General features: G+C 39.0%; 1 protein-coding gene across 3 annotated transcripts in view; it reads left to right on the top strand.

Annotated features, from left to right (window-relative positions):
* The window catches only part of LOC111603190, a 58792-nt gene that overhangs the window by 24029 nt on the left and 9096 nt on the right, over window positions 1-25667 (top strand). For 2 of the 3 annotated variants that reach the window (XM_030223457.1, XM_023320674.2), the window contains 3 exons: window positions 8295-9682; window positions 25007-25145; window positions 25386-25523. In XM_030223457.1, coding sequence (XP_030079317.1) covers window positions 8453-9682; window positions 25007-25145; window positions 25386-25523 — 1507 coding nt within the window. In that variant the 5' untranslated portion in view covers window positions 8295-8452. The remainder of the gene's footprint in view (window positions 1-8294; window positions 9683-25006; window positions 25146-25385; window positions 25524-25667) is intronic. The other variant, XM_023320673.2, reaches the window with a different exon arrangement.

Here is a 25667-nt window from a genome sequence, read left to right as displayed (position 1 = left end):
ACCCTGGAATAGTACCGGATACTTAAATGGGGAGCTCAGCAGTGAGTGTTGCCTTTGACGACAGTGCTTAAAGTCCAACTTTATTTATTCAATCATTTCTTTTACTACTAAATAAATAAATATCGGGAATGGGGTTGATTCTGATTCATCCCCAGTCGCCATTCTGTGTTGCTTGTTCTCTTTACGCGCCGTCTCTCTGCTAGTGCCACGTTCGGTTCCTTCTACAACGGCACGGGCATCACACTTGGTCGAAGCGATCCTCTCGCTATCAAACCTCGTTCTTTGCCCGAATTTCAAAACACTGGAAGACTACCATATGAAGTGTTTGTTGTCATTGGTTTGTCCGTTGGAACCTCTGCTTGATTTCATTCTTCTCTCATAACGTAATGACTAATGTTACTAATGTTGTACTAATATTTAATGTGAATTAAGTAAATCTTCCATATATTTATGCATATATCATCTCAGTTCACTCTAAAATAAATAATAAAACAAATAATATCCATTGTTATTATTATTAAAAATTATCAAGTATACGTATCATACTATAATTAATTATTTTTTTTTTTTAATTATTATTTTGAAAGACTTACAAAATTTTAAAATAAAAATAGTAGTAAAAAAAGATTATAATCAATCTTAATTTATCGAAAACGAAGTTATACAGCATTAAAGGTAGCGCAACAAATACGATAATTATCGATAAATGTTAAAAATTTTGGTCGCTTCATTTGCAACTTGCGCTGTGCTCACAGAAGTATGAAGAGCAACGTTTGCATTAGATATCTGTCGGTCTGTGGTCTTATTAATAGCTTTATGCAATTACGTGATTCGACGCAAAGCGAAACAGTTGAAAAGGTTTGCTGTTGGCTGCTTGGCTGGCCAATCGGTTGCGTAAAGTATGTTAACAATATTTTTGTGATCCTGCAACGTGCAATTTCCTTCTGGCAGACAGTTACAACTGGCCACTAACCACTGTGGTTGGGCCATAAATCTGAGCCATGAGCAGCCAACCAACGGCAGGCAGCTTGGCTTGCCGCTTTTGGCTGTTAGTGGTCACTTGCAACACCTTGCAGCAGCGGCAGCAGCAACGGCAACAACCACAAAAACACCATGATTTTGTTGCCAAAGAAAATCAGCAGCAAAAGCGAATCTGAAAAATTGATTAAAAGTTCTTGCAGAGCTCAAAACGGCATCAATTACCTGTTGCGGGCTGGCTGAGGTTTTTTTTGGGTATAAGAACTACAACAACAACAGCAGTGGCAGCCACAGTAAAACGTGGCAATACCCTCAACAACAACAGCAACAACAACAACAAAGAAGCGCGGCAGGCAGAGTGAAATATGATTACAGCGCTTGGCTTTTAGTTTAAAGCAGTTTTCAATATATGCGATAAGAAGAGACGTTGTTGTTGTCGTTAATGTTGCTGTTGCTGTTGCTCTTGCCGTTGCTGTTGCTTTTGCTGTTGCTGTTGGATTACTCAGCTATGGCTGCTGCGGACGCTGTTGCATGAAATAACCCAGCTAAAGAGATTGTGAACATCGTGAGGTCTTCGTCTTCTCTGTTAGTTAAGTTGCGGGCTTGGCGCTGCTAAAAGCACTTTATATACCCTAACAATGCTGGCAATATGCCCAACAGAAGTTGCCCGAACTGAAGTTTTCCCTCAAAATACAAATTTTAAAAAGATTTTTTTTCGTTCTTCTTTTCCTAATGTAGTTTGAGTGAGGCTTTCAGTTGAAGTCTTTAAGAATTTTATTAAACTCAAACATATTCAGAAAACCATTTTGCAGCTGCAACCGCTGCTGCGCAGGTTGCACATTACATTTTCTTGTTGCTATCGAATGCTGCTGCAGGCTGAAAACATTTTCTGCTACATCATTAATGGCCAGTGTCTACAATAAGCAGAGTTTTTTTTCCTATTAATTTTTTTTGGCTTTTGATGCTGGCCTTTGGAGCTTCATTCAGAGCGACGTTGTTCGAGCCATAACAGCAGCGTCAGCAGCAGCAGCAGCAGCAACTGCAGCAACAGACTGTCGACAATGTTTATTGGTAGTTGTTGTTGTCCGTCTGTTTGTCTGCTTGGACGGCTGTTTGGTCTGCTTGGATCCTCCTCCCCTTCTTCTTTTCCATTCCAGGAATTTAATCAAGGTGCATCTCCAAAGAAAAGGCCGCAAGCGGACAACAGCGCTGCCCAAATAGTTAAAGGGCAAACTAAATAAACATTTACTAATGTGACGACGCGACGTTGATGTTGGCGTCAGCAGCTACCACGTAAAGAAAATGAACGAGAATAAACGACTTGGAGTTATCCTGCTGTCTGTAGCTCTAACTCACAGTCAGTTACGTGTGTTGCAGGGTATCTGCTGGTTGAGCAAACGGGCCCTTGTTGCTTTAAATCAGTTTTTAAATATGTGCTCTACACTTTGCACTTTGCGTCGGTTGTCATGGTTGAATGTGCACATATAACCAGAGGTTTCATTGTATGCTGCACGAGAGAGAATTATGCCAGTAGAGTTTGGTGTAAAGGTGCTGCCTTGCTCCAGACAGTCTTAATAATTACAGGGTATAACAGCGACAACATAATGACGTGCCGATAATGAAATAGCAAGTTGCTGTGGCTGTCGTAAAATCATTCTGTAGATGCGCGTGAGCGATAAAATCTCAACACCCCTATTAGAAGATATGCCCGGTGCGGCAACTGCACGAAAATGTAAAGTTTTAAGTAAGGCAACTCTTTATCTGTGTAGTTGCTGAGGAACGTGTTGCGGCGTCCGGAAAATGCTGTGACTGTGGCATCGAGCATCGAGTAGTTGTAGTTGCTGTAATTGTTGTTGTTGTTGTTGTTGTACTCGTACTGAAGTTGTATCTTGGGCATCGCCGTCGGGCTGGGATTTTATTATGACATTCGAGGCGAGGGTTAGCAGTCAATACTGAGGTAGTTGGCTTAGCCTTTGGCTCACCTGCACAGACTTGAACACAAAATTCACACGCTCGAGATACATTTAGTTGTTTTTTTTCCTTTTGTTTATTGTTTGGCTCTGTTTTTTTGTTTTGCTTGCCTTTGTTTTCGGCAACAGCTGGCCCGGTGTTTGAAAATGATTCTTCTTCGTATTCTCAGTTCTTGGTTTTTTCTCTCTCTGTGCCTTTTTCTTTTATTTTTGTATCTAATCAATTTGCTGGCACAATGGAGAGATGATGCGGACGGAACCGCCTGCAACGACAGCTGGCTATGACTTTATTGTTTTGTATCTGTCAGACACTTGGCTGCGGCAGCATAGCCCAGTTACTCTGCCCGAGGCGGCAAACGATTAAATACAAATTAAAAACAGTGCCTCCAAATCTGTATCTGCCAGAGACGCGCTCCTTAATCGAGCCCGCACAACTCAAGCTGCTCAGCATCGTTACAAAAATCTTTACCAAATGCCTGCAGCTGCGCATTGATTGTAACTTTGTTTGGCATTGTTCTACCTTATGAAATGGGTCCCACACACAGTTGTGCGCATACATATGTGTACAAGTGTGTGCAACATCATTATGGCTAAAACATATCCGGCTATGGTTGCATTCATTCATTTTGGCCACATGCTGATTCGTTCACAGCTGAACTTATTAGAAAATTAGCGTTGGGTAAAGGCAATTCAATTGTTTGCTTGCTTAAGCTATAGTAGAATTCATGCAGGAGACCATTAGTGGTCCTTGCAGATTTAACTAGCTATATAGTTGAGGAATGTACCGAGCCGGGCAAGAGGCGTATAGTAAATCGCATAATGCGTGCTTAGAGAAGAGAAAGCAGCTCTGGACTTAGGGTATCTTCTAGTCAACCATGCCCACATACATTGTGATTCAAGCAGGTGTATTTAAGTATAAACAGAGGCATCTTTTTCTGTTATATCTGTGCAAGCTATGCCATCAATTCAATCACTCAAAAATAAAGTATTGGGTATCTCGTGGTCGATCAGTTGTATTCGATTTGCTTTGCGATTGCGTCTACCTGCTGCGGCATGCGATAAGGGCGGAATCTGCTGCTGAATCTTGAAGTTTCGCATCTTATTGTTGTCTGGCAGGATCGTTTGGGAAACCGGTTTCAAGCACTACAAAGGCTTCATCAAATTCAGTTTTCTTCCTCATTTTCTACCTTCCATTTGTTGCGCTGCTTGTTTTTGTTGTTGTTTTGCAGAGATTTTGAAGCGAGTCCGGTTTTAGATTTTGTTAAGCTTTACACCTGCTGCACACACACACACAGTCTCCAACTGCATTTAAATTTACCTTGTTTCGACAATTAAACAAATAATCATTTTTATTTATTTATTGTCTGCCATTTAGAACAATCTCATGTTAATTACTTGTCGAACAGTGTTAATAATAAAAGCAAATTATTTATTATTTATATATATTATATATATATATATTACTTTTGTGTAAGTTTATAAGGCTGGCATAATTATTAAAATCACTTTAAAATGTTTACATAGGCAGCAAAATATTGAATTTATCCATTAATCTATATATATATATATATATATATATATATATATACATTACCTGTAGACATGGGGGCATTTGTTGTCAGGTGAAATTATTTTGAGCTCTTTAAACAAACTAACAAATTTAATTTTATTGACATGATAAAAATGAAAAAAATTATATTAAACAAAAATATATATTTATATTTTAATATTTATCATATTTCATGATATATTAGAATATATTTTATTATATAGATATCATAACAGCTATGTATCCAGACATATTTTACATTTCTTTAAGTGTTTTGCCTTGATTTTTCTTTTCAACTGAGCTTTGCTTTCCTCTACACACTAAAATCATAATTATTAATTAATAATTTACTTTTTAGTTTTTAAATCTCCTATTCATATTTATTTGTTTTTAACTTTTTCCATGCAGCACTACTATTTCTATGAACAGCCAATTATCAATGCAGCTCTTAAAAAACGTTAAAAACTAGTAAAAATTGACCGACATTTACGGGACTTTTTCGGGGTTCTCTATTATTATATTTTGTCTTTATGCAATCGAAGAGACTTGCTTGTGCCTGTTACATAAATGTGTACCAAATCATGATACCCCGACTATACACTTTCTGTCTACCCAATGCCTAATTAGTTGAGCTTAAGTGAATGTCAAAGTTGCTTTTTTTTATTTTGAACTACTTAATTTGATGCTTGGTCCAGTTGAATATTGTTCAAGTGTGATAAATAACAATAATTTGCATTTGTTGTCTTTCGGGGCAGTCCAGTTCGTCCAGCACATAACTTCATCTCATGTTGGACGCATATTTTTGTGTCCACAAATTGTTGCCGCTGGCTGATGCATGCTGCAGACCTGCCTACCCTTTCCCTGCCATCCCAGCGACTCCTCGTTCAGCAGGCTATTTCTTTGTGGTCATTTGTAAGCCACTCGACTGTCCGGCTGCTCGGCATACTTTCTCGGTCTTTGTTGTCGCTTTTGATAAAGTTTGCCTCATGTCGTTGCTGTTGTGTTTGTTTTTGTTCGTGTTGTTGTTGCTGTTTTTTAATGCAGCTGCCGAAAGTTTCGTTGCCTTGTTGCAAATTGTTTGTCAGTCGTCGTCAGTTGGTGTAATGGAAGCCCTGCAGCGTTTTTTATGTGGCCGACGTGACAGGAAGTCGCCAGCAGTAGCGCACAAAGTTTCAACTGCAAAAAATTCTGATCGTATATTACATGAGCCGAATTTACTCAGATCCGCCTCAAGATAAACCCCGAAAAGTAACTTTCGATTAAAGTATTTCATATATAAGCAACAAGAGACGAAACTGTGCCATAGCCAAATATGGCTTAAATTAATCCATTAGGTTCTCCTTTTTAGATTCGTTAGCTTGACCAATTTTCGCAGTTGCTTTTCTAGCTGTGTTAGCCTGAATTGCCTGCGTGTTGTCAAAGCATGTGCTATATCTTTCACATCTTCTTTCTCATTAGCATGACGCACTCACTGTGCACAGTGGACGTGAACATGTGTCGAGGGTGGTGTCAAGAGCAAAGGGAACTTTGCTATTGTGAGCCAGAAACTGTCGGCTTTGCTAGCGCTAACATCGCTTGTTGCCTGGCCACACCCGCACCCGGGCTTACTGACTTTGTCAAAGCCAGTGGTAATTTTTTTCTGCAACGCGATACCCATTAACACTGCTTAAAGGGAGTTTCTGCTGGCCTATATATAACAGGCAAAGGGAGGCTTGGCCTCTGCCTGCGACAATCTATAACCAGGTTAGCAGTGGGAAGCTCATCGACTAGCCACGGGCTGTGGGGTATCTTCTAGTCAGGCACTCCCAGCTAGCGCACACTTAGTTGTTTTCCACTTAATTTTTTTTTGCTGCCAACTCTCGCTTGCTATTGCCTCAATTCTTGACGCAAATTACAAACTGTTGCATTCCGTGCATCCCCTTCATTCAAAGCATTTTCTCTGTCCGCTTTTTTCTCTCTTCTGTCGAGTGCAAACTGCTGGCGGAATGCTTTTTCTGGCTGCTGCAATTTATGCATTTTCTGTTACCATTTAAATAGCTGACAGAGCGCTGCCATTGAGTTGTGGACAAGAGTTCAATGATCGTAACGTTAGCTCTGAGATGCAATATTTCTGGCTAGGTAAAAAACATTTATACTTTTTTTTTTTTCATTGAGCCGAGGTTAACAAATTTCCAATAAAACCTTCGATGCGCGAACAAATAAAACTTTTCAAACAGATTTTCACATATTTTCCAACCATGTGAGCTCGAATATGTGTCAGAACGCTTAAAGCACTGGGCACAGAGTAAATCAGTTGAACGACTCAACTTGTTTGTGTTCCTTGTTTCTGTATTTTGCATGTGTTGCATTGCCTTCTGTCGTGGCTCGTGCTCGTGCTCTTGTTGCTCTTGTTGGCTGGCTTCACGCATACGGGAAAATCTCGTTTTGTCAGTGAACGCCCGCGGATGGAGGCGTGGTCAGCATTGAGGGCGTTTGCCCGACCGGCGCCTAGCTGCAATATTAAAAATGATATGAAATCAACAGACCGCCAGATAGATACACACGAAAGTTAGCAAAAGAGTCACTGGACCATAGCAGCATCAGTGGATTACAGAGCAGAGAGGCAGCAGCGTAACATGCACAGAGAGATTCATAAAGCTGATTTTGTGTGTGTATGTGTTTTATTTCATGGACACGAATCTCTTAAATCGCACATACTGCTGCTAATGGCTCTCACAACCAGCGAGTCAAGTGCCCGAATGCGAGATACCCTAACCATTTTTATGTTAATGTTTGTGATCCCTTATAAGGCAAGATTCATGAAATCTAATTCAAATATTATAAAAAATAGACTAGGCTGTTATAGCTAGCGCCTTTCGTCTCTATATAGCTCGATCTCTCAGACCAGTGCGCTGTCTCTCTGGTGACGCCAGATCCCTTTTTGCCTCAAAATATTACCGTAAGAAACTCTTTTAGCTACTATGATGAATGCCGATTTCGAGCAAGATTCAATTTAAGACTAGTTTTGATTGTAATATATATTTATAAACATTATTAACATTAATTTAATATATTTGTTTTATTTTGGTATACAAATTACATTTGTAATAAGAATTAAGCAGAAATAGATAGGTAGAAAGAAAAAAAGAGAGAGAGAGGACATAAAAGCGATATAAAGAAGGAGAACAAAATATAAAGAAAGAAAGACAGATAAAGAGAAAGCGGAAGAGAGAGAAAAAAAAGAAAGAAAAAATAAAAAGAGACAGAGATAGAGTGTGTGATTGAATTAGAGACCGTTCAATGGACAATTTAAGTGGCTGTCATTGTTGTAGCTAACTAACTAACGAACTAACTAACTAACTAGTTGATGTTCTTGCTGATGCATATCCTATTACAGTTTCCGTTGCGGTTCACCAAAAGTTGCTGCCAGTCAGCGTTGACGTTTCAAAGAATCTAAAGATGAGGCAGTTGACGGAAACTTTTAGCGCTGGGCATTCGCTGGGCCTGTCTGGCTTTGGCATTTTGTTTAAGTTTAAATCAGGGGGTCTAATTATATATTTCTTTAAATTTTCATATGAATATATATATATATATATATATATATATATATAATATAATATCAAAGAATATAATCTTTCTTTAGCTTTATGCAAAACTTTATTTCTATTCATTTGATGTCAATAATTAATTCAATAAGAAAGAATTTTGCAAAATATATTTTAGTCTGTTCCAATTTCTTTTAGTGTATTGCAGCCTCGAATTGTGCTAATGCCTTGAAATCTAGCTTTAATACAAATATTTTCTTGTCTGTCTTCCAGCAGGACGAGCGCCAACTGAAACTAAAAACTAAAGCGGCAACTGCAACAGCAGCAACAGTGTGGGGCAAGCTTTGCCAACTATCATTGTCTTTGGCATTGGGCAGGCAACACATTTTAATTGAAAAAGTTTTTGCTCTACGGCAAAACGTCACACAAATATGACTGTCAAATTGGCCAAACTCTTTGGCAGCGGCAGCAGCAGCAACAAATCCAAGGCAAACAGTGGCAACAGTGCGCCCAATACTGCGCCCTTAAGTGGCCATGGCCAAAATATGCAATTGCCAGCGCCGCCATTGCCGCCACCCAATGGCAATGTGAAGCTGATTAAATATTGCGATCATCATGATCGCCATCGGCCGGCGGCAATGACCATTTATGGGCATGCTTACGAATGCAATCAATTGGAAGTGGAGCTCGAGAATGATTATGATGACAACATGTCGTTAAGCTCGACCTACATGCAGCGCAATCATCCCTACAACAACTCACAGCGTCCACTGCTGGGCGAGCGACGTCCCCAGCTGCTGCTGGCCAAGGCCGGTGGCAAGAAAAAGGCAACAGCTACGCCCATGGCCGGTATACCACTGCCAGCTCCACCCTTGCCACCGCTGCGCAACGTTAACGCTATGGGCAAGAGCAATGCCAGCGGCAACGGCCATGTTAACGGCTGCGCCAGTGCCGGCGCCAATGCCAACGTCAATGGCAGCGCCGACGTTTACGTCTCGCCCTATGTGCAGCAACAGAAGCGGGACAGCGTCAAAGGATTGCATGGCTTTAACGACTTCGATGCGCTCTCTCAGCAGTACAATCAGCATCTGCAGAGTCCACACATTGGCTATCCGTATGGCAGTCCGCCGTCACCGACGGCGCAATCCAGTGACTTCTGCTTTGATAGGGAGCGCGAGAAATCCTTTAAGGCCGTCTCATCCACCAGCTCGACGGCCACAACCAAATCGAATTGTAGCTCCAGTTCAGCTGCAAATGGTTCGCCGCCGCGCAATATTGGCTATCATGATGCTGGCAATTATCTGGACACACAGCACACACAGGCACACGCACACGCACAGCCGCACACACAGTTGCTGTTGCACTCGTCACGTTTCGAGGATGATTTCTGTACGCGTCGTAATGTCGATTTTCTGACCGATGTTGAGCGGTCGGGCAATCCAACGGGCACCACTGGTCCCTTCATTTTTGGCATCTCACATGAGCAGCAGCAAACGGATTATGGCCACCGCAGCAGTTGCAGCATCGACAGCATCACCAAAACTGCTAACACCAAGAGCAACGGCAACAGCAACACCAGCAGCAATAGGACCAGCACCAACAACAACAATCTCTATCAGCCTGTGATAAATGCCACGCCCGTTAAGGAGCACAATGCACTGGTAAGTAGACATCAGCTAGCCAGGTCTTGGCTTTCACTCGCGCTGCAGCCAAAAAGTTCTGGTGCTCCGCTTTTTTTTTTGTTGCGGTAATTAGCGTTTTGCCCGAATGACTCGCCATAGCAAGCCAGCAGCAACAGCGGCAGCAGTCGCAGTCAGGAGGGCTGGCAGCACAAAAAGTTGGCCAAAACGACGCCATTGCAGATAAAATTAATTAGTGCGTTCTATGCAATTATTGTATTCATGTTTTATTTTTAATGAGCCAAATGCCAAAACAACAGAGTTTCCTGCCTTTCCAGCGCGCCATCCAATTAACATCGCAATTTCCCAAATGTCCTCTTTAACGGCAATTGCCGCAAAATAATATTTACACAAAATATCGAAAAATTGTTTTTCTCTAAAGCATTGCACTCAGTATTGCAATACATTTATTGCTATGGCTATGGAAATGACAGTACATGTTGAATATATAAAGGAGGAGGGGAAGGCTTTCTAGGTCAGGATATCTCCTAGTCAGGCAGTGCCTAACTAAAACATTTTCATTTGTTGTTGCTGAGTTTTAATCAAAAGTTTATACGGTTGAGCTTTATCATATGAGCAGAATCTTATCAGCATCGCAGTGCCCTATATCTAAGCAAGATGTTTGTATAGAAATTTCATTGTCTAGACAAAACTCGGCATTATAAAGCTCATATTTGATTAACCCTCGCAGCTAATGTGTGTATGGTCTAACCATTTATTTTTTTGCTTTTATTTTTCATTGTTAATCGATTCAATAAAAATTTGCTTAAAAATATATAAACTTGTGGTTAGAGTATTTTAAGATGTTAACGCTGATGATCGTAAAGTAAAAGAGAGAAAGAAAGAAGAAGCAAAAATTGGTCGTGACCACAGGAACAATTTGCTGAGTGAAGCAGCTGCAAAGACTTGAGAATTTCACAGCGAGCAAAAAGCCTTTGAGCATCTGTGAGGTGGCAAACAATTCGAAAGCATTTGAATGGCGAAGGCCAAGTCTTGAGAATTTTCCGATGATGCGGCTGCCGCTGCTGCTGCTGCGCTGCTTCAACATTTTCATTGCACGACTGATAAAGGAAGCGAGCTGCTCACCTACGGCATTCAAGCTGCCAACAGGCAGACAAGCAAACATAAAACTGATGGACACCATAGAACGTAAGCTCAGAATTAAAAGAATAGATAGGAGAATATAAGGAAAGTAATGGCAAATGGGTGTAAAAATGGGAATAAACGAATGAGGCAACCCCACACAAAAGCCATGTCAATGTCTCTCCGACCCAAACTTTGCTGCAGAGCTTCAGAGTCCACGATGCACAGTGGTGCAAAGTAGCTTAACAAAAGAGTGTTTCATTAAAAATATAAAATGAACAATTGCTGTCGTTTACGAAGCGTATTCAATGCGAAGAAAACACAAAAGCTAATTGTGTCTTATCGTCACTTATATCTGTAGGAGAAATATTTGATTTTGTTCATTCACAAACCTGTTTCTAATACCTATAAGGGCTATTATTTTTACAATGAAAAATCGGAAGAGACGCCACTGTGCCGTCGCGACGATGACGACTTGACTGCAGCAGCAATAGCAACAGCAGTAGCAACTTTTTGCTGCAGAAGCTGGATGCGCCTCGGTCCTCTCACCGTTCGACAATAATGCCAAGCAAATTAAAATGTTGTGCAAATAAAATGTAAGAAATTTTCACGTTTTCTTCTTTGGTGAAAGGCAACAACAATACAACACAAAAAAAAGTACAAAAATACAAATAAAAATAAGGCCAAAAGTGCAAAAAAATACAAAGAAATGATGCAAAAGAAAAACGTTAAAAACTGTTAAGGGAAATGAAAAGAAAATGTGGATTGCAAAACGCGAAAGCAGCTGAACGCTGAGCCCTGCTGAGCACTGAGCAAAATTAAAACACATTTTGTAAATTAATAATGAAATGAATGCCAGAGGCGAGCCAACTGAAACACCCAACTGTCAAAAGAGAAAATAAGCTGTCTAGAAAATGGTCAACAGATCGAGCACAAATCGACAGCAGCTCAGCTGCATTTGATTCAAGTGGTAAGGAATTAAGACTTCCAGCTCACATCTATGGCAATGACAGGCCACGTCAGAGCTGATTCTCAGTCTCACACTTAACTGAACTCTCTGAATTCCGGATAACTCAGAATACTCTGCTTCTCCATCGACTCTGTTGACTATATATGACTGAAATGGATCTTAGAAGAGTTTTTGCAGCTGCAGTTGCTACTCTTTCCCACTTAGAATTTAGGTTTAGTTTCTTAAAGATTCACTTTTCTAAATTTAATTTAGTATATTTTGGCCAGTTGTCCCCTATCAAAAGTGACAGGAATTTAGCACAATATGTGCAACTAGCTTACGTTTACTGCTCGCTAATGCCACAATCTGGCTTAAATGGTTTAAGCCTAATTTAGTAATTAATTAAATGACCACACTAGCGACCTAACGTATTTAGCGCTTAAAATATATATAGAAATATTTTTTTATATATTTTTATTTTTATTTTATATTTATTTTTATTTAATTAAGAATTATGTAATTTTTGCTTGATAAGCTTTAATCAAATTGTTGCTGCAGCTGCAAATGTTGCTGAAATCAATGCGTTAGTATGAGTGTTCGTTGCTGTTGTTGTCATGTTTGGTGTTGATGTTTATGTCTGGTATTGCCACATGGCTGGGTTGTTGTTGTTGCGCGTCGCTCTGTCTGGCAACGAAGCCAGTGCCAGACGCATAGTCAGAGACGAAGTCGTTGTCTGGCTCAGGCTCACGCTTCAAAGACAATGAGCAGCGAAGCGATGCAGCTTGACCAAATCTAAGCAGGTGGTTGATGTGGTGCGACGGTGGTGCCGTGGTGCGCCAATACTGAGACAGGCGGCCAGTAAGCCACATGACCGTGAGTGAGGCAAAGCTTTGGCTCCGACGCTGCTAGACTGTCGAGCAACTGCTTAGCCCCACTTCATGCTGTAATTGTTAATAATATATATATCGGACCGGCAGTTGCTAAACTCCAGCTTCTGCCCCCTTCCTCAGTCCACAACCCATTCGATTTTCCAAAGCTTTGCTCTTGTGCATTATTTGATTAAAAAGTTTAATTTTGGCAGTCTGCCGTAGAGCCGAGCCAAGTCAAGCCGAGCACTCACTTTTAGTTTTTAAAGTGCGATAGGCACTCAAATTCAGACGACTTCTTGAGCGAATACTTTAACTGTCAGTGGAGCCACATATCAAGCTTGTCGGGGGCTGTCGGACGGGCCAGTTAACTGCTGTTTGAGGTGTCATCGTTGGCAAAGTTGTCAACGTTGTCAACGTTTTCAACGTTGTCAAAGTTTTTTATTTTTATTTTGCTACTGTGAACTGTGAGCGCTGAGCTGTGAGCTGTAAGCTGCGATGCTGCCTTGTTTCAGCTAACGACCTGAAAGTCGGCCCATTCAGACCGGTCAGAGCTTGAAATTAATTGACGGAAATTGCAGAAATTGCATATCAAAGTAGTCACAGAATTAACGATGCCTAAATGTAAGTTTAATTAACTTTATGGCCATTGAAAGTGATAAAGAAATAGTTATGCACAGTGGAGCCAACTGCCAAAAGTGTTGCTCTCTTCACAATCGATTGAAAGTAAGCGAAGGGGCCCAAGAGGAGGTTGCATAACTTCGTTTATTTCTTTATAGATAGCTCATAGATAGTTCATAGACGGCTTAGCTGAGTATTTAGCAAAACGAGAAGGAAATGTTCCACAGTTATTTGGGCGCTGGCTTCATCAGTGTCGCTGTGCCGCACAGCCGCAAGTAGCTTGATGCGGTTGACTGTGGTGTTAAGTGCGAAATTGGGGTCGTCGGCATCAGCATCAGCATCAGCATCGTGCTAGTCAGGAGCAGTCAAAGCCAGAAGCTGCGTGGATGCTGGACGGAATTTTTGAAGGATGTCGGTGCTGACGATGCGGCTAGATGCTGCTGGGTATGGGTGAGCCATTCACAATGAGGCTCACTGTCGCCATTGCATGTGTAATTTGCTGAATTTTTAATTATGACGGCTCAACCGAACCGGGGATCAGACTGTGACGGCGACAGCGACAGCGACAGCATCTGTGACTGTAACTGCGACTGTGACTGTGACTGTGACTGTGATATACTAGGCCAAATTGGCAGCATGTTGTGCTGTCAGTTAGTAATCAGTGAATAGTTAATCTGCCATTTTGCAATGTTGATTTGCCACTCGCAGTTGGCAGCAACGAAAGCCGCTTAAAGGCTCACAGTAAATCAATTTGACTCGAATAGTAGTGTATTTAGATTGCAAAAACTCGCTGCCAGCTACATATGGCGTTGGACAGCTCCTAACTGATTCGATTTTGATAGATATTATATTATTCTAATCCGCATCTAATTAAAAAGGTCTCTGCTTACACAGTTTCTCATATATCCAATGTCTTTAACTGCCTTTTTCTTTTCCTTCCATGTGATAATCTTTCCTTCTGCCTCTTTTTTTCTATCTTTGGCAGTTTTTCTTATATTTCAGTAGCTTTAATAACTATTTCTTCTTTTCTCTCTCTCTCTCACACACTTACTATCTCTTTCTATATCTCTTACTCTCTCACTATCTCGCTCCTTCTTTCTCTCTTTCCTTCTATTTCTCTTTCAATTTCTTACTCCTTCCGTCTCCGTCTCCCGCTTGTTATCGTTTTCTATCTTACTCCCATGTCTCTTCTCTTACTCCAATATCTCTCTCCCTCTCTTTCTCTCTCTTCCTTCAATTTATATGTCTTTATATTTTTCTCTCTCGTTCGCTCTCTCTCTTTCTGTCTCTTTGCCTGTCGCTCCCTCTCTGTTTTCTTTCTCGTTCTCTGTTTCTTTTACTTTCCCACTCCAAGAACTCTCTTTGATTCTCTTGCTCTAAAGTCTCTTTCTCCTTCTTTCCTTCTCTTTATTTCTCACCTCATCTTTATAGATAGCTTTTTATATTATATTATACATTATATTATATTATATCAGCATCCATATTGCCCTGTTCATTCCGCTCTTATTATTTTCCGTCTTGTTTTTACTATGCCCAAAAGTATGCAATAAAAAAGCTATTTCAACGCTACAAACCTGAATAAATGAAAGGCCAGTTAAAAAAATTGATGGCAGCATGTGTAACAATCTGTAATCTATAATAATCTATAAATATATATATATGTTAACTTACATAACAGGCTTTGCTGTGATCCGCCTCACTTCATCCACTCGATAATCGATGCGCAAAAAGGTTTTGCTTGATCTTTTCAGTCGCTGTTTGTGCATTTTTCACTTTTAGGGGCGAAAATTAATATTTATATTTGTTTTACTTATTGCATTTATTATTTATTGTGTGCAAAAAAAAAAAAAAACAAAACCTATTTATTTTTGGGCTCCAGTTGCATATGACATATTCCGATTTAATTGCCTTATTTTTTAGACACATGGAAAATGTGCACAACTCCGCGGGGTATATTGGCTTTGCTCGAGGAAAATGCGGCTTATATACATAAATAACAACAGCAAATTTGTTTTTCCAGACTTCTCTAGCTATGTGAACTCCTTTCAGCTAAACTTCCAGGTGGGCTAAGAAGCGTAACTTGTTTCTAAAGTTATAACCTCACATATCACCTTTGCAGCATAAAAGTATTGGGTCAGGGTATTTCATAGTCGAGCACTTGCAGTTGGTGTTCTCATAATAGTTTTGCTTTTTTTATAGTATGACGCTTTGACGCCTGCATATATCGGTAGACATATGTATATAAACGTATGTACATTAGGGTGCTTCAATTTCGTTTTTGTTTTGATGGATATAAACTATTTTTATTTTGATAGATTTTTATTTTATTTAAAAGAAGTGCTGAATTTTTTCCCATTGCAGGATAAAAAATTTGTTTTAAGGAATTTTTTCCACACACATTTCGAGTAACCCTAATGGAGATATTGACAAACATATAGCTCTGCCGACTGTCTGTTGTTTATTTTGTTGGCCTTTTGTTGATCAGTGGCTTTGCATGAGCCCAATCAACTGATAGCTGCACAAAAAGAAGCAGAATAACATGCCAGAACAACAACAACAGCAGCAGCAACAATAACAGCAACAGGAACAATCAGCAGAACCTTTCTTTGTTGTCATTGCCTGTGTGCCTGTGCGTGGGCGTTGACATTGTTGCTGGGCTAAGTGGGTGTTCGTAACAGCATCAGGGCGATATATAATGCAATTGTCGTAATAGTCACATAGCTAACGCACAACTCGGCGACAGATATCAGATTGCGTTGCTGTTGTGCCTGCTACGTGTTGCGTGTGCCAATGCCTCGCACATGCAGTCCATTGTCGTATTGTACGCATTGAGCAGAAAAGCACAACGACCAACAAACAAACAACAATCGCATTTGATTTGTATATCGAGCAGACTGCGGTATCTGCAACTTATGCCAATCAATATCCGTCGAGCTTATTTCTCAGCGAGTGATTTTTAATTATTTGATGACATTCTAATTGGGCAAACAATGAAAGCAGTCCACGACAATCTGGCACAACTCACAATATGCTTAACATATTAATTGCATGCTTGAATTATACGAGAACAATCCGTAGCAGATGGACTTGCATTGATTGCTGGCTTACTTTTAAAGCAATACGCTTATTGCTTTAAGTACTGGAAACGTCGCCTACAACTCTACCTTTAACTCTACCTTTAATACCCAGTATGTTGCGCCTAAAGAGGCCATGGGTCATGGGCCATGTTCTTCGATGAAGAGCCACAAATAAAATTATGCGTTATATAGCTATAGCTTCCATATGAACCTATGTCAGATAGACTTTATATGCTCATCTTACTCTAGTCCCATTTATATGCCTAATGAATTTCGATATCTCAAGAATGCATAAATCAAAAGACTCAATGCCGAACTTTAACTATATGCTAAGGATATCTCTTAGTCGAGCACTCCATTCGATTTGTTTTCTTCTTTTGCCATTGATCTCGCTTGCTGTGCTCGGAAAAATTAAATAAAAAACGTCGCAAGCGTTTCCAACTGGCTAAAAAATATTTTCCGTTTGCGAGCGAAAGTCAAAGTAAGTTGAAGTTTTTGGCATTAACTTTTTGCGTAACAAACTTTCACACAATGTGTGTGTGTGTGTGTGTGTGTGGGCGGGATGGTGTGTGTGCGTGAGTAGGTCTTAAACTAAATAAGCCATCGGCGGGCTGCCAGGCAATGTCAAACGATACTGGAGTCCTTCTGCAACTTTAAGTCGCAGCTGAAGATGGAGCCGAAGTCCAGTTGGCTGCTCGTAAATGTGCAACTTTTTAATAATTTCGCTCAAGTCAAGAGGCCGCCCACGCGCTCAGCCCTTTGCCACAACCTGCCCCGAGGTGGTGCCATTAAAATACTTGGCCGCTTTTTTCTCTCTCCTTTGCGTTTTTCGGTGTGCAAAAGTTTTTCGCAAGCTCGAAACGAAAGCTGACTAAAATAATTGTTAGATGAATGACTTGTTGTTTTTGCTGTTGTGGGTAAGTGTGTTTATGTATAAGCTATTGCAACGACCAATGCAAGTCAAGCACTTGGACACAAAAAAACTCTTTGCTTTTCAGTTTTCTAACAACAACAAGAAAAGCAAGTAAAGCATGCCATAAATCAAAAAGTAATAAAAGCAACGCAGACTTTGTCAGAACACATCGGGCGGAGAGTGACGACAGCCATAATAACTTCCTCTTCATGTTTAATTTAAAAACTATTTAAAATAAGAAAAGTTAGTTGAACGACGACAAATCAAAGTGAAAATATTGCATCAAAGTGCACAATATTTCAGTCCAAAAAGAAACCGTAATCAAGTTTGAAAATTTATATTTGTGTCGTGAATGAAGAATGTTTATATCAAATGCGCTAAGAGTGTGAGAGAGAGAGAGGGGGGAAGAGAAGGAAAGAGGGAACTGCGTGTGCATATCAAAGCGAATTTCCAGTCAAAGCAAAATTAAATTTTTATATTAAAAAATTTAATATCATTTTAAGTTCAATGCATATTTCTCAATGTGAAATAAGTAGAAAAGGCTTCACAACTTCCTATTTTTGGTTATCTAAAACTATGGAATTCAACTGATATTAAAGATATGTCTATATGTATATATATATATATATATATATATATATATATATATATATATATATATATATTTAAATGCAGATGTAGCCCACCGCTAGCTAACTGTTGAAACACCTTCATGGCTAAAGCCCCACTGAGACACTTTTTCCTTTGTGCACGAATTTTCGCCATTAAAAGTTTGGCATGTAAATCATACTTAGGAGACGTACACACACCCACATATATAAAAATATATATATGGGTGTATGTGTGTGAATACACCCACACAGACAGTGGCGCATAGAGAATTTCTCGAAAATAATAATAAAAAAATGGGTAAAATTTTGCGACACGAAGGACTCGAGAAATGTGACCAAGTTTTAAAAAATAAAAAATTGTAAAATATGTTAAAAGGCAGCACTAACCGACTAGAAAATACCCAGATCAGAATAGAGTTGTGTAAAATATAAATATAATTGTATAATTTTGTTCCTTTCTTTAAATGAAAAGACTGGAACTATTTTAAATTGAAAATATTCATAATCTTTAATAAGATTGCTTAACTGATAAAAGTTGTCAAGTTATCAATATAGGGTCAATATAGGGTCGTGCTTAAAATAAAATAAATTTGTTTAATTAATATAATTAAATAACAATAAATAAATAATAATAAAATAAAATAAATACTTAAATATAATAAGAGTCAAGATGGGTATGTCTGCGTCGTTCCCTCTGCTTGGGCAGTATGCAGCTTGCAACGTAGCAACAGTTTGCTGCATTTATTCCCTGTTTTTCAATTTGTTCATTTTCAAAAGCCATTTTCAGTTGACATTGCCGTCATGCAATAGGTGATGGAAAAATTAATGTCGAAATTGAGTGAGCGCACCGGAAATGTGCAGATGGTTAGACAGCGAGAGCGAGAAAGAGGTTCTGACAGAGGGAGAGCAAGCACACAGAGGCAGAGACAGAGAGCGAAAGAGAGAGAGAATAACTAATTAGGTGTGTGAACTAAATTGACATTTCAACCGTAAGCAAATAGCCATAATAATTATAATATTTATGATAATCGTTTTTGCGGTCAATGAAAACCTGCAAAAATTATTTGATTAATATTTATAGTCTGAAATGGAATAAAATCAACTGCAGTATTTTGATAAAATAATAAATGAATTGTTAAAGTATGGCGAAATTCCAAATCGGACTATTTTACCTGCAGCAAATACGACGTATTATGCTGTGTTATATGCGTCTCGCCTGTCGCCTGTCACCTGTCACCTGTCACCCGGCAAAAAAAAGTTCTAATGCGAATGGTTGGAAGGGCAGCAAATGCATTAGCTAAATGCGCATTATATGTGCACGCACTCTATTGTGCTTACGAAGGGCTTTATACAATTGTTAAATAACACGCATCAGCAGCAGGAGTCGCGGCAGGAGGCGGAGCAGGAGATGTCAGCTTATACTTTTGTAAAACTTTCTGAAGAGCTGCAGCTGCAACCGCCACTTGAAAAAAGGGCACGAATCTGTGCAATATATAAATAAATATTTAAATTATCTTATCTTTATCTAGATAGCTCGACAAGCGAACGAGCAATTCGAGTTTTAGATACGACTGAATCATGAACAGATTCAGGCTTCTCAGGATATTTACTATTCCTATGCTTTCTATGTTCATTGCAAAAGATCCTGTGCGCAAAGCTAGGGTATTTTGCAGTCGGCATCTATGCTAACAAGCCACACTGTTGCGGCGCACTTGACCACAATAACAATAGCAACTAGGAATACACAAATTATTATCGAGCACAACAAAAATACGTATGTACACATATTTGTTTTATGTCAGTATATATATATATAGAGAGAGAGAGAGAGAGAAAACGAGAGACAGACACAGAGAGAGAGAGAGATATGTGTGTGTTTGTATAGGGTATTTGTCATGTGGTTGGCTGCGTGTGGTGTGCGGTGTGCTGTGGTTTTGGCTATGTTTTCAGCTTTGCTTATGAAACAATTTCTGCTTTCACATACGTTAGCTAAAGTCGGCTCTTGTACAATAATAACATTAGTCGGCAATAATATTTCAAGCGATGCCACCTATCAGCAGCATTCGTACCGCTTCAGTCCACCTGTCCACCTGTCCACCAGTCCACCTGTCCATATGTCAGTTTGCCAGTTTGTCAGTTTGTCTGGCTTTGGCTGCAATGTGCCAAAAGGAAACTCATTTTGTGGTCTATTTTTATTTTGTTTTTATTTTTTTTTGGCCCAACATTTATTGTCGTTGCTGCCTGCAACTATTTAGTATTGCGGTCTCCTTGCCACACGCTCCCCTGCGTCTACTTCCACTGTATACCCAGCGCAAACTCTATGATGCAATAAGTGGCATGCCATTTAATAGACTTCAATTTCGTTTCTGTTGTTGCAAGCGAACGAGGTTACCGACAATGTTGCAAAACACGCAACAGCAACAGCAACAGCAAAAGCAACGCGGCAGCAACAATTGCTATATGCCTCAATAACAACAACATATCAAATATGGGTAGCAGCAAATATGATTACAGCATGTTAAATAACAGAATTTGTCGAATCTAAGCCTTCTAATTGGCATTGTTCAGCAACGTGACCCAAAAAAGTTTACTTAAAAAAAAAAACACACACACACACACACAGGTGCTAAAGTTTTGTTCGATTTTCAAAGTGAAAAACTTGCAAAAATCTGAAAATAAACTTTCGTTTCAAGTCGCTTAAGTTTCCCATGGCTGTTTAAAATATTGAGGCTTACATATTTAGCTTCTGTCTCTAGCCCAAAATGTAATTTTAAAATCAATAATAATCATAAGTACGCAATCTATATTCATACATTGAAGAGCTGAGATGCTGTGTGGCTAAATCGTAGTAAGTCGCTTTGGCTTTCGTCTTTAAAATTTTAAACATGGAACTCTTAAAGTATTTTCATTATAGAAAAATAAAAAGTTCATAGAATGAAGCTTGCTGGCTGGTGTAAGTATTTGTGTATGCATGTATTTATGTATATATGTATACATATATGTATGTATGTATGCGTGCTCGTATATAGAAGATTTTCATTAAGAATGCATGAATGAATCTAGATAGGTTATTGCAAAACTGTTTCGCTCTGTGCAGTTTCTGTCAATAAACATTTAAATGGGCACAGAATAATTTGTTTGCTCTAATGTCTAACAATATTTCAATATTTCAATATTTCTTGATACGTTTTGCCCTGACAGATAAAACACTCCTTTCTGGTATATGTATATAAGTATAAATATGTATATATATCGAAATGAGATGCTAATCTAAATGTCGTTTCTATATACAGTGTGCTTCGTTTGTATAGTCCACCCTTCACGTTCTGCATATGATATAATATAATACTGCATATTTTGTATGTCATTCGAGCTGTAATTATACTATTTTTTTTTTCTATTCAACATTGTCAACCCCAACTTTAAATAAGACTTAATTAAGCTAGTATACCATGCCAGAAAAAAGTTATAAACGAGTGCAGTAAAAAGCTTTCAAACAGAAGTGGCAAAATATTTATCAAGATAGCTCAATCAGCGATAATTTCCTGTTTTTGTAAAGCATTGGATTTTAAAGGATTTTATTTAAAACTTTATATGTTTTATATTGTTTTATGGAGAAATGGCTTATGAATGAAAGCATAAGTCTGTGAGTCTTAAAGGTAAATAGTTGTGGGACTTACTCAAAGGTAGATGCTTTATAATTGCAAATAAATGAGAACGAAAATATAAATTTATCTCTCTTAACTTGAAAGTGTAGACGACAGACTGTCTGCCTGGGTAATAGGAACAAAGCCTGCAGCAGCACGGAGTACCTCGCATGAGCAACCGACTGCCAGTATATATCTTCAGTGCTCTGTTCTTATTAATTTGGCTCAATTAACTTATTAGGAATGCATTTAGCAGAGCTCTGTGATATTTGTCCAGCCATAAACTTGGGTTAATTTAACAAAGTTAACTCTAACTCAACTGAGCAAATCATTTTGTAATCTTAAATTCTGCAATGAATGCGTGTAAATATATATTTTTTTTTGGCTATATCTGGTGGGACATCTTAAAGCTTAATGGCCACTTCAGCCCACGTAAGGGCCAACTTTCTTAGCCATTTCGTTTGGCAGTGGCTTGTGATATTATCGCCTAACAAGCGGAAAATGCCGTCAACTTTGAAGCGAGTGAGAGGCAACAGCCTTTCAACAGGGCGTGAGTGCGGTGGTGTTATGGGTGCGAGGGCGGGGCGGTTGCGGGAGAGCCTCCCAAAATAAGACTCGCAGACGCACAGCAATTTAGATATTGATTTAGATAGCGCTGTAAATACTTGTGTAGTTACGAGTGTATTTACAGGAGGAAACGAGCTTACACGACGGCAAGGTGGCAGGATAGACAGTTGAGGCTGCATGCTGTTTAAGCCGACGTCAAAGCCTGACCACCTAATGATGGCACACCGAGCTCTTGTTGTGAGAGGCAAGCGTAAAATGATTGATTTGATATAACGTTTAATCAGTCGCATTAATTAACTATCAATTATCAGAACAATATACGCACTGCACTTTAACATTTCTGTTAAACATGAAACTAAACTTTTAAATTGGGCATTGTAAAGCAAAACAGAATAATTCTAGAAGAATGTAATAAATAACTTAACTGCATTTCGATCATATTTAATCGATAACGGAAGTAGTTATCGATTACTTATATGCGCGTGCTATGCTCGAACCTCCAAGTCTCTAGCTCTTGTAGATGCTGCTGCACATACGACTCGGCTTGCCATCTTGATCAAGAATATATATAATTTCTGGCGTCTGCCGTCTGCCTGTTACATAAATTTTCAATGGTTTCCAGTTTTCATGGCATAAATATGTTAAGCTCAATATTTATTTCAAATTGTTCTCAATTATGTTGTTCAAACATTTTGAGCTGAGCCGCACTACTATTCCTATGAACAATGCTGTATATCGAAGCTTAAAATGTAAACACAAAAAAAAAACCATAATTTAATTAAATTCAATTTATTTTTGAACAATCAAATTTCATCGTCCACATTTCAATTTTATGATGTAAGCTTATCAGGCTGAATCCTTTTATCTTTGAATGCAGAGACAGAACGACTCGAAAGACACTTTCTCTTCAAGTTGGTGAAGTGTTTTTGTAAAATGCATCTAAATTGGGCTAAAATGCTCGCAAACAAATTCAGATCTCTGATACAACAAATGATTGTTAAGTAGTGTACTCATAATGTATGCAACAGTTGCATAATATTTAATCAATAAAAGTTTCAATTGCATAGAATTGGATTAAGCAACAAATTCTATTCTTTGCTTATAAGAAAGAGAAATTGTTGCTTTTTTAAAAAATGCGGAACTAAATCTGGACTTTAACATAATTAAATGTTCAACATCCGCCCAAGCTCTAGAGTCTTGGAGTTCTCTTCACTTTGTTTGTACTATGCTGCGAGCAATGAGCCCTTAAAGTACAACATTATTAAATAAATGAAGCTACTTAACTGTCCCTTACTTTCAGTGCTGCACGGACAGGTCTTTGATAAACAAATTCAGCAAATTCTTTTCACTCATGGCCGTTCAAAGCGATTTAAATAAATAAATAAGTAGAAAAAAAATAATAATAAATAATAAATAATTTTTTTTTAAAATAAATATTTCAATATATTTAATTTAGTTTTTTATGCCTGGCTTAATTTTAATATGTTTTTTCGAACATGACCTTTTTTAACAACGTTTATTGATTTATTTGTGGCACTCAAATTAAAATCATCTGGACACCATTGAAGCGACTAAATTTAATTAAATAAAATTTAATTGAATAAACTTGGCCAGAAAATGTTTTTTGTGTTTCAACAATTTGATTTCCATTATTAAATCAGGCTGCGATTGTTGATCAGTTAGCAGCAGCTGTTAATTTCATGAAATACGCTAGCTTAAGTAAATGTTTCTGAAGCACATAAATCAAAACATTTGCCAAATGCCAGTGAACAGAGCGAATTTTTATTTTTAATCTGAATTTTAATTAATTCGGATTTCCAGCTGCTGTTTGTGGGCGTGTTGACGGCTGCGGCTGCGGCTGCTCCTGCTGCTAAACCAATTAGCAGCCCAGATGAGACAAAAGTTTAACAATTGTCTGACGAGTTAGGTTTAGTACGAGTTCTATATGAACTGCCTCGCTGTCGTATACGCAATGCGTCAAATGTTTCGCCATGTTCCTGTCTCTAATAGCTGTTGTTGTTGTTATTGTTGTTGCTTTTGTTGTTGTGGTACTTGTTGCTATTGTCGTCAAGATTGCATTGCCTTGCGGCTGGCTGTCGTCGTCTGTCGTCTTGACTAATTTATATGTGCATATTAAATTAGCCCGAGCGGCGTAAAGTGTTGCGCTTGGAATTAGTTCACACCCAATGACAGAAAAACACACACACACACACATATATATACATACACACACACATACACACCCTCATATACATGCAGAAAACGTTTCAATCTGATGGCTTTTATTATTTAATTGACAGTCTCGTGCGCTTGTTTCCGCTTGTTTCGCAGACGCAATGCCATTTGGCACGCTTCAAAGCGGAATTGAATTAGCGTTGTCTAACACCAGCGCAAATCAGTGCACAATTTGATAATTAAGTAAACTCCCACGAAATGTATGCAGTTTTTGAAGAGGACAAAGCTTTAAGGCTTTCTGCATGAAAGTTTGAAACATGTCAAATGAGCTATGAAATAATAGAGAAATGATGAAACAGCGAAGCTCGAGCGCGTAAAGAATCATTTCAATAATAATTAGAATGATCATGTGATGAGATTAATTAATAAGTATTAATACAAAAATATTATTTGAGGTTCAGGTATGTAAAGTTGCTTTATGCATTGCCAGTCAGATTGTTACTTAGACCGATGTGGCCGAATGCCTTTGCTGCACTTTCTTGGGCAGATGCTGCATCCAGTTTTTGCCTTACGAAGTTACAGAATTCAAGCAGCTTTGTCTTCGCTCATTAGCTAGATTATGGTCTTTGACTTCATCGACAGCTCATGTCATGTCAATGCCAAGTTTGGAGCGGCATTCATCCATTTGTTGGCGCCGCTTTGGCGTTGTTTGGATGGCTGGTGCTGGGGCGTTTGCATTATCTGTTTATCGAGTCTGCCTCGTTCAATAAAATACGAAATTTGTTTTCTCATTGCAGCAACAATCGCTGAGCGATACGAGTGCGGACAGCGGCAAAGGTGCAAAGTTTTTATTGCGGAAACGCAAATCGAAGAAGACAGCGGAAAGTCCAAGCGTTGCACTTGCAGCGGCAGCAGCTGCGAATGGCGAGCACAAAGGTAAGACACGGCAATGAATTGCATCGCAACAATGGCCGACCAACAGCCATTCAAAGTGGCGCCAAGTGCAAAGTGATGCAAAGTTTTCAAATTGCCATCATTTGTATTTGTTGCTGTTGCTTTTCTGTTTGTTGTTTCCCTTTCTGTTGTACTTTGTTTTTAATTAATTGCAATTTGCAAGCAAATAATCTCATTGTCTCTTTCTTTCTCTCTTTCTCCCTCTGCTGTTTACATATCCAGCTAAACGCGGCACACAGCCTTCAGTCAAATGCGTGCTTGTTGGCGATGGCGCTGTTGGCAAAACCAATTTGATCTTGTCATATCTGGAGAACCGATTCAATCCGGAGCATGTGCCGACGGCATCAGATATTTATAACGGTAAGTTGAGACCCGTGAAAATTGTGAAAATATTGATTGCCTGCCTGACACCCAACCACCCAGCCAGCCAGCCAGTCAGCTAGTCAGCCTGCCGCCTGTGGACTGCGCTTTTCAACAGGTTTACTTAACGGCATTTTTCGATGA

The sequence above is a fragment of the Drosophila hydei genome, unplaced genomic scaffold, assembly GCF_003285905.1.
Source record: "Drosophila hydei strain 15085-1641.00,03,60 unplaced genomic scaffold, DhydRS2 tig00000211-arrow-pilon, whole genome shotgun sequence".
NCBI classification, from domain to species: domain Eukaryota; kingdom Metazoa; phylum Arthropoda; class Insecta; order Diptera; family Drosophilidae; genus Drosophila; species Drosophila hydei.
This window is presented reverse-complemented; position numbering and strand designations above follow the sequence as displayed.